This window comes from Bombyx mandarina, chromosome 25 (genome assembly GCF_030267445.1).
Source record: "Bombyx mandarina strain Sakado chromosome 25, ASM3026744v2".
In the NCBI taxonomy this organism is placed as follows: Eukaryota; Metazoa; Arthropoda; class Insecta; order Lepidoptera; family Bombycidae; genus Bombyx; species Bombyx mandarina.
Window position 1 is genome coordinate 11,768,129 of NC_143231.1, and position 9,060 is coordinate 11,777,188.

The 9,060-nt window shown below is 45.8% G+C and overlaps 1 protein-coding gene across 6 annotated transcripts in view; it reads left to right on the forward strand.

The window, feature by feature from the left end:
- The window catches only part of ERR (estrogen-related receptor), a 41,376-nt gene extending 32,316 nt beyond the window's left edge, over positions 1–9,060 (forward strand). For 3 of the 6 annotated variants that reach the window (XM_089738329.1, XM_089738328.1, XM_089738326.1), the window contains 7 exons: positions 813–962; positions 2,558–2,797; positions 3,271–3,480; positions 4,970–5,155; positions 6,170–6,328; positions 7,008–7,180; positions 8,107–9,060. In XM_089738329.1, coding sequence (XP_089594455.1) covers positions 819–962; positions 2,558–2,797; positions 3,271–3,480; positions 4,970–5,155; positions 6,170–6,328; positions 7,008–7,180; positions 8,107–8,269 — 1,275 coding nt within the window. In that variant the 5' untranslated portion in view covers positions 813–818 and the 3' untranslated portion in view covers positions 8,270–9,060. Of the gene's footprint in view, positions 1–812; positions 963–2,536; positions 2,798–3,270; positions 3,481–4,969; positions 5,156–6,169; positions 6,329–7,007; positions 7,181–8,106 lie in introns of all 6 variants that reach the window. The other 3 variants (XM_089738327.1, XM_028175447.2, XM_089738325.1) reach the window with 1 other exon arrangement.

A 9,060-nucleotide genomic window follows, 5' to 3' on the forward strand; every position in this document is an offset into this window, starting at 1 on the left:
TATCATAAAAATGGCAATGTCAAGAGTACGTTGAACCCGACGATGTATCCTTGAACATTCATATAAATATTTTATTACTTATCGTAGATAAGTTTTGTTTTTGTAGCAAGCTCTGTCGAATCGAATGTAATCGCTTTAGATAAAGTACGTATTTTCGTTTTATTTCGTTGAGCTAGGTTTGCGGTCACGTGTTGAACTTTTGGCCTATTCGACACACTTTCGATTGGCGTTTGGACTTGTTGAGAGATGTAAACAACAGTTTAAAAAAAAAAGGTTTACCGCTAGGCTTTTCAAAGCTCAAAGGACCGGTCACCGTTCTCGTCGAACCCGGCGAGTAAACTAACTCACAGACACAGCCCACTGAGTTTCTCGCTGGATCTTCTCAGTGGGTCGCGTTTCCGATCCGGTAGTAGATTCCGCGAAGCACGGATTTAGCTAATGCTAATTATTTTGACACTTCGAATACATCCGCAAAATTATAATTTGCGTAATTACTGGTGCTAGGGCCTCTTGTGAATCCGCACGGGTGGGTACCACCACCCTGCCTATTTCTGCCGTGAAACAGTAATGCGTTTCGGTTTGAAGGGCGGCGCAGCCGTTGTAACTATGTCCTTAGAACTTATATCTCAAGGCGCATTTACGTTATAGATGTCTATGGGCTCCGGTAACCACTTAGCACCAGGTGGGCTGTGAGCTCGTCCACCCATCTAAGCAATAAAAAATAAAAACTTCTCTTTTATTGTCTATACGTGAATTTGAAATCGCGCGTGACTCAGTCAATTGGGTTAAGTTCTCTTTGTTTCGTGTCCCAGGTGCACATGATGTCCGCAGTCAGTGGGGAGCCCATGCTACGCCGCGTCAAACAGGAAACGGATCCGTCGCCGCAGTACTCGCCCCCCGAGCCGCAGCCCCCACACCCCCAGCCGCTGCACCCCCGACCGATGCCCTTGATGCAACCGGAGGTACGTTGCGGGATCATTTGTAGTGATTTTGGTGGTGGTTCAGTGTTTTTTTTTATTTTTATTGCATAGCTGAAAATGTTGAGATGGATGTGTGGAGAATGGACAAGATAAGGAATCAGTGTATCAGAGGAAGCGTGAAAATAGCCCCGGTGATTGACAAGCTAAAGAGCGGACGGTTAGCGTGGTATGGACATGTGATGCGTAGAGAGAAGATGCGTGTGACTAGGAGATGTATGGCAATGGTAGTGCAAGGTAGAGGACGGATGGATGGATGGAGGAGTGTGTGAATGATGATATTATAAGAGGGAGAGTAGTGAGTGTGGCGGGTAGCCATCATACAATACAAGATATTTGATAGATGCCTGAATCTCGCTTACGACATTTTCAAGATAAGCTTGCAAGTTCCGAAAAACAACATTCAGACCGTCGGTCTACCGAGCAATACCACCCGTTCGGTGGAAGATCTTCTCTCTTTCGTTAAACCTACAGTGAGTGTTAGGCTGACGGCTGATAGAAGAGCATGGAAGAGAAAAATTAGCTGTTCCGACCCCACCTAGTGGGATAAGGTGGAGTAAAAGAAGAAGAAGATGGGTGGACGAGATCACAGCCAACCTGGTGTTAAGTGGTTACCGGAACCCATAGACATGTACAACGTAAATAACGCCACCGACCTTGAGATATAAATTCTAATGTCGGTTGACTGTCTGTCTGACTGTTGCACTGAGGGTCGTGGGTTCGTTTTCCACATCCCTCAAACATTCGTGTGAGGAACAGAATTGCTTGCTCTTTGTCTGTGGGTGTTCATTATCTATATATGTATAAATTAAACGTATATTAGTATGTTTGTCAGTTTCTGATATAAATAAAACGGAGATACGTAATTTGGGACCGGATGATCGTGCGTGTTTTGTTCTCTATTATTATTATTCTCTCTATAGGTTGCTCTTGGGTTGTCGTAAAAGGCTAATGAAGGATTCGGCTGAGAACGGAAAGAAGGGTCAATTAAATATACCAGCGTATCGCCATCGCCAATCGGCATTTATTGGTGGTAGGAGTGGTATTGTGAACTCGACCCCATATTTCTGCCGTGAAGCAGCCATAACTTCCGATTTGAAGATGGGACGGTCTTTATATAGTACAGTTGGATCTTCGACCTTTTGTATGTGAAAGTGGATAACGGTATTTACGTTGCGATGTACATGAGCCCTGGTAACCGATTTAGATCAGGTGGGTCGTGAGATCCTTCACCCATCTCCGGAAGAAAAAAAAACTTATACCTAGATTAAACTGAATTTATAAATTTATACTTTAAGTCTTTTGTAGAAATAGGCAGTTTTCCGTAAATCCATAAAAATCTTTTTTATTTTTATTTATTGCCCTTGTAGGCAGACGAGCACACGGCTCACCTGATGGTGAGTGGTTACCGTCGCCCATGGACTTCAGCAATGCCAGGGACAGAGCCAAGCCGCTTTGAGACATTCCGTATTCTAACAAATCCCATTTCATACGAAACATTGTAGGTACAATCACTAACTACACAATAGACATGATTTTAAACGAAATTTCACATTTAGGTACCTATGCCTCTCCAACAGTTGGAACTCGAGACTAAGGACGTGAAGTTCTGCGTTTCGCCCGAGGACGGTACCATCGTGGGCAACACCAGCCCCGAGCAGCAGCACTGCTCGTCCACCACCGCGGCCGCGGCCAGCGGCAACCGGGACGAGGACACGCCGCGCAGGCGGTGCCTCGTCTGCGGGGACGTCGCCTCTGGCTTCCACTACGGAGTAGCCAGCTGCGAGGCTTGCAAGGCGTTCTTCAAGAGGACCATACAGGTTAGCTGTCTCTATCTCTCTGTCTTTCTTTCTCTTTCTCTCGCTTTCGACGAGCTCACAGCCCACCTCGTGTTTAAACGGTTACTGGAGCCCATAGATATCTACGACGTAAATGCGCCACCCACCTTGAGATATAAGTTCTAAGATCTCAAGTATAGTTACAACGGCTGCCCCACCTTTCAAATCGAAACGCATTACTGCTTCACGGTAGAAATAGGCAGGGTGCTGGTACCACTCACAAGAGGTCCTACCACTAGTATTTTTGCGGGTTTGGTTTTTATTACACGATGTTATTCCTTCACCGTGGAAATCAATTGTGAAGATTTCTTAAGTACGTACCTATTTCATTAGAAAAATCAGTAACCGCCTGCGGGATTCGAACACCGGTGGATCGCTAGATACGAATGCACCGGACGTCTTATCCTTTAGGCCACGACGACTTCTAGCTGACTATCGTTATATTCCGTGTCCAGGGCAACATCGACTACACTTGTCCGGCGGCGAACGAGTGCGAGATCAACAAGCGGCGGCGCAAGGCGTGCCAGGCGTGCCGCTTCCGCAAGTGTCTGCGCACCGGGATGCTGCGCGAGGGCGTGCGCCTGGACCGCGTGCGCGGCGGTCGCCAGAAGTACCGCCGCGCGCCCGAGCAGGCCCAGCCCAGGGTGCAGCTCGACGACATCAAGGTCGGCAGACGTGACTGGGACTGTGTGTGTGTGCGTGTGTGCATGCGTGTGTGCGTGCATGCGTGCGTGCTTGCGTGCGTGCGTGCGTGCGTGCGTGCGTGCGTGCGTGCGTGCGTGCGTGCATGCGTGCGTGCGTGCGTGCGTGCGTGCGTGCGTGCGTGCACAAGGTATTTAGGTATCTGGATCCGGTCACCGTCCGGTTCGACGAGTAAATTAACCCATAGACCAGGGGTGGCCAACCGTTAGATCGCGATCGACCCATTCGATCGTGGCTAGACAAAATATATAAATACATAGAGCGGACTGCGCAATGTAATCACCAATTGCTGCAGGCAACATCTTCATTTTGTATCATTTGTTAATGACCATTACGTCATATTATTTATCCTCTCTTCTACATAATAATTCTCTTTTATTATATAATTTCAGGTTTATTTAAATCTTTTTAATAAAATAATATAATAATATGTTACTTATTTGTAGACTGAACTACATTATTTCATTAAATTTCAAGAAAGGTCATTGGTAGATCGCAGAGTGCCTCGTCAGTAGACAGTAGATCATGGTTCTAATCCACTTGGCCACCCCTGCCACAGACACAGCCCGCTGAGTTTCTCGCTAGATCTTCTCAGTGGGTCGCGTTTCTGATCCGGTGGTAGATTCTGCGAAGCACTGCCCTAGCTAGGATCAGTGTTAACAAATTCTTTCAGGTTGAGCCCGTGAGCTCACCTACTTGTCAGCTGGAATATAGCCCCTTAAGATACCAACAAACAAGTAGGGAAAAAAGGTTGCATTATTAGGGGTTATTCTAGATTCATCGAACTAGTAGGTGAGCTCAAACCGGGAGTGTTACTAACACTGGCCTTAGCAAGAGCAGTGCTTCGAAGAGTAGGTTGCTTAGCTGTCGTACTGTTAAAACAGACATTAGAATTCATGCCTCAAGGTGGGTGACAGCATTTACGTTGTAGATGTCTATGGGCTCCGGTAACCACTTAACGACAGGTGGGCTTTGAGCTCGTCCGCCCATATAAGCAATAGAGAGAAAAAAAAAGCGTGGGGTGCATGGTATCAGTAGTTATAAATATTTTATGAACAGATATGAGTAGAAAGGTTATTTTGATAATATCCTGAAAAGCATCCTACGCTTTTTCAACAATAAAATCATTTTTTCTTACACTATTTTTAATTAAAATTTATTTTCTATTTTTTAGTTGGATTTTCTATAAAAGCGTATTTTCTTAGTTTTTTTTAAAACTAATTATATATTTTTCATTTTTTGTTGAATTTCATAATTTTTTTTGAATATTGAATTAATTGTCATCGATCCTAAATATTATACCAACAAATTTGAAGTTAGTCCGACATTTCGAAGGGGATCAGAATCATGTTCAAAGATTCCGTTACAAACATACACACGTCTGAAGCTATTATAAAAGAAGCGTATTAAAAACAACGGTGATTATTCAAAGTTGTATTGAAAACTCTGCAGGTGCTGGAGGCGCTGCTCTCGTACGAGCCGGAGCCGTTCGCGTGCTCGGCCGCGCCCCCCGGCGTCACGGAGCCGGCCGCGCGGACGCTGGCGCTGCTCGCCGACCTGTACGACCGGGAGCTGGTCGAGATCATCGGCTGGGCCAAGCAGATACCCGGCTTCACGGACCTGCAGCTCAACGATCAGGTACCTGGACACATCTTTTTTTTTGTTACGAAGTTCACTTATGGGACCGTGCGGAGGGTTACCCTAACCGGGGAAAAACGTCCGTAACGTAATATTTTTATTAGTAATGCACACAGTGTACGACTTAACTTTGTAATAACGTACAAAAACTAACATTTTTTTTTTATCATTCATTGACCACGATCTCAGAGCGTTCGTTTGCGCAGTACACTAACTCTTATGCAAACAACCGTGAATGAAGTGTACCACAATAAGTTCGCACGCTACCGAGTGACCGCGGGTTGTTGCTAAACCTTCAGTTTTATTTTCTTTATACCTCGAATAGAACTTAAAATTAATATTTTTATAATAAGGAACTTCGTTTCTATTTGTTGTCCCACGACACCACACACCTTTTTTTATTGCCCTTGTAGGCAGACGAGCATACTGCCCACCTGATGGTGAGTGGTTACCGTGGCCATAGACTTCAGCAATGCCAGGGGCAGAGCCTACCCGCTGCCTATTCATCTCAATCACATCGACTATTCTAAGTCGACACCACTCTATAGCGAATAAAAAATAATCCTATCTTTATATATACTACTGGTCTGCCAGTAGTTTAAATTCGACTGTAATTAATTGAAATTATAAGTTGGAACATTATTATGGTTATATTTTCAGACTATTTATACTTCTATAATCACAGATTTCGCCAAGACTACACTATAGACAAATAATTTATTTTCAATTTGACAAATTTGGCGCCCCGGATGCTTTAGATTCACAAATCAGCCCGGCAGATGGCGCTGCATTCGGTATCTAGATTATATATCTATACTGCAACTAAACGGCTGGATCGACTTGAATTAATTTTTGCAGGACAACGTCTGCTGGGTCCACTAGTTTTATATAAAGGATGAAAATGACAGAACACTAATTAACATTTAAAAAAAAAATTACACCTGCCTTAGGACTCAACGCGGGTATTTCCCTGCCTACCCACCAATGTTCTAACACGCATCATTAAATTTCCAGATGCGCTTGTTACAAAGCACTTGGGCCGAGATGCTGAGTCTCATGGTGGCGTACCGCTCGATGTCCAGCGGCGCCAACCTCAAGCTGCGGTTCGCTTCGGACCTCACGCTGGACGAGCAGGAGGCCCGCGACATCGGGGCCACCGATCTGTTTCTACAGGTACGCCCGAACTATTGGAATTGAGCAAAGCTATATCATTCATTTAATATCTGATTAAATTTGATAAATACTAAAGAACTCGTCTGAGATGAACAACACTAAAATTAGATTATTATTATTTTTTATTGCATAGATGGGTAGACGAGCTCACAGCCCACCTGTTGTTAAGTGGTTACCGGAGCCCATAGACATCTACAACGTAAATGTGGTCATCCACCTTGAGATGTACCGGTGTTCGAATCCCGCAGGCGGGTACCAGTTTTTCTGATGAAATATGTACCTAAGAAATGTTCGCGATTGACTTCCACGGTGAAGGAATAGCATCGTGTAATGAAAATAAAAAAAATATAATTTGCGTAATTTGGCACCATCCTGCCTATTTCTGCCGTAAAGCAGTAATGCGTTTCGGTTTGAAGATTGGGGCACCCGCCGTGACTATATTTGAGACCTTACAACTTATATTTCAAGGTGGGTTGCGCATTTACGTCGTATATGTCTATGAGCTCCAGTAACCACTTAACACAAGGTGGGCTGTGAGCTCGTCCACCCATGAAAGCAATACAAAAATAAAAACTTTTTCTTGGGTTTTCTTAAAACTTGAATAACTAGTGGATAAAAAGGCCCGTAGTCGGACCACTTCAGTAGTCGGGTAGTGCTGAGCGGCGCGTGCTGCGTGCAGGTGTCGGGCGTGGTGCGGCGGCTGGAGCGCGCGGGCGCCGTGCGCGAGGAGTGCGTGCTGCTGAAGGCGCTGGTGCTGGCCAACTCGGAGGCGCGCCTCGACGAGCACCTCACGCTGCGCCGCTTCCGCGAGCAGATCCTGCAGGCGCTCAACGAGGCCGTCGCCGTGCTGCGGTTAGTGACCCACACACACACACACGTGTGACGTCATTTGAGACTATTCGTTTATGATTGTTTTTTTTAGTTTGACGCTATATACAACATAAATAATGCAGAATAGTAATGGCAAATAGCATTCATAAAAATAGTTTAAAACGTTATAGTGGTTTTCAAGATTATGACACGATGAGAGGCAGAAAATGAAGGTGTTGCCTTAAAAAAATTAACCTATGACACGGTACTCTTTAGTCAATGTTACCCGTTTAATTAATAAATTATTTAAATTTTTCTACGAACTCAGTACAGTATCTCTAAAAACGCATTCGGGTTTGTTTAACACCGCATCCCGTGTGCTTAGTGCGAGTTTTCTAACATTCTCGATAGCGTGAACGCTAACTCAAATTTGTATGCAGTTGGAACAACGCCTCTAGCGGCAGCAGAATGGAAAACAGTCGACGTCGCCCAAAACACGTCAATTCGGATCCTCCCGATCCACGAACGATGCTTTTAGGTACCTCAAGCACCGGTCATCGTTCTCGTCGAACCCGTCGCTTGTGTCGAAGGGCTAGACGAGTAAATTTACCCACAGACATAGCCCACCGAGTTTCTCGTCGGATCTTCTCAGTGGGTCGCGTTTCCGATCCGGTGGTAGATTCTGCGAAGCACTGCTCTTGCTAGGGTTCGTGTTAGCAACGTCGTCAGGTTTGAGCCCCGTGAGCTCACCTACTGGTTAAGGCTACGCTGAAATAGCCTCTCAAGGCTATCATCAGCTTAGGTAGAAAAAAATAATAATCTAGCGGCAAACGGAGGCAAACGTTGCGACTCCATACAAATTTGAGTTACGTTTACGACATCGAGAACGTTAAAACACTCGCACTAAGCGCGCCGATACCCGCTCGCCCCGTGCGTGCGCGGTGTGACGTCACGCGTCGCTGTTGCAGGCCGTACGGCGCCAACTCCGCGCTGCAGCAGCTGCTGCTGGTGCTGCCGGCGCTGCGCCACGCGGACGTGGCCGTGCGCCGCTTCTGGGCCGCCGTGCACCGCGACCGCCGCGCGCCCATGAACAAGCTCTTCGTCGAGATGCTCGAGGCCTGTCTGCGGTAAGCCGAGCCCGACGACTGTTAATCATCAATGCTCCACGCCTGACGACCGTCTATATAATACACCCGGGAGCCACATAAGCAAACAGGCGGAAACCTAAAACGCTATCAACAACTCGTTGATATTAATAAATTACAATTAATCACTTGAATAAACATTATCAGAGGTTTTTTTTGGAGGTAACCGCTATAAATATCTCTTATTATTGACATTCAAATTGATGAGTAACAGTTGTTTGTTTAACGAACGGTTCGATGGCACGGTCCTCCCGGTCAGCGCCGGGCCGCGACGCGGAAGCGATACAAACGTCATCACAAATCCACATATCACGCGACGCGTTCGCCCCTCCCCCTTTTCCCCCGCCCCCAATCCTTTAGTCCGCATTTAACCCCATCCCGTCCCCCCTCGGTCCCGCCCGATACCGATCCCTTTAAGGCTCGTTTACACAAGGCGAAACCGAAGCTCGTCGCGTTCGTTTGAACCAAGCAGGAATGCGGAGGAAGGGGCCTTGTGTAAATCCGCCGTTAGTCTGTAGTTTATGGCTGTGATGTGTACGTAGTGCTGTGACGTCACGGGCGGCCGCGGGCCCGGCGTCGTCGATGTACAAAATGATGGACGATACTAGTACAAAAAAAAAACTTGTTACTATTTTTGTATAATATTAAAAAATATATTTCTAGATTTTAGTGTGCGAATCTACGAGATTATTGCGTTGTATGGTCGCGGGGATAATGTACCTTTGAGTTGGTGTTTACTGTTTGTTGATTAAACATGAACAAATGAAAAAAAAAAAA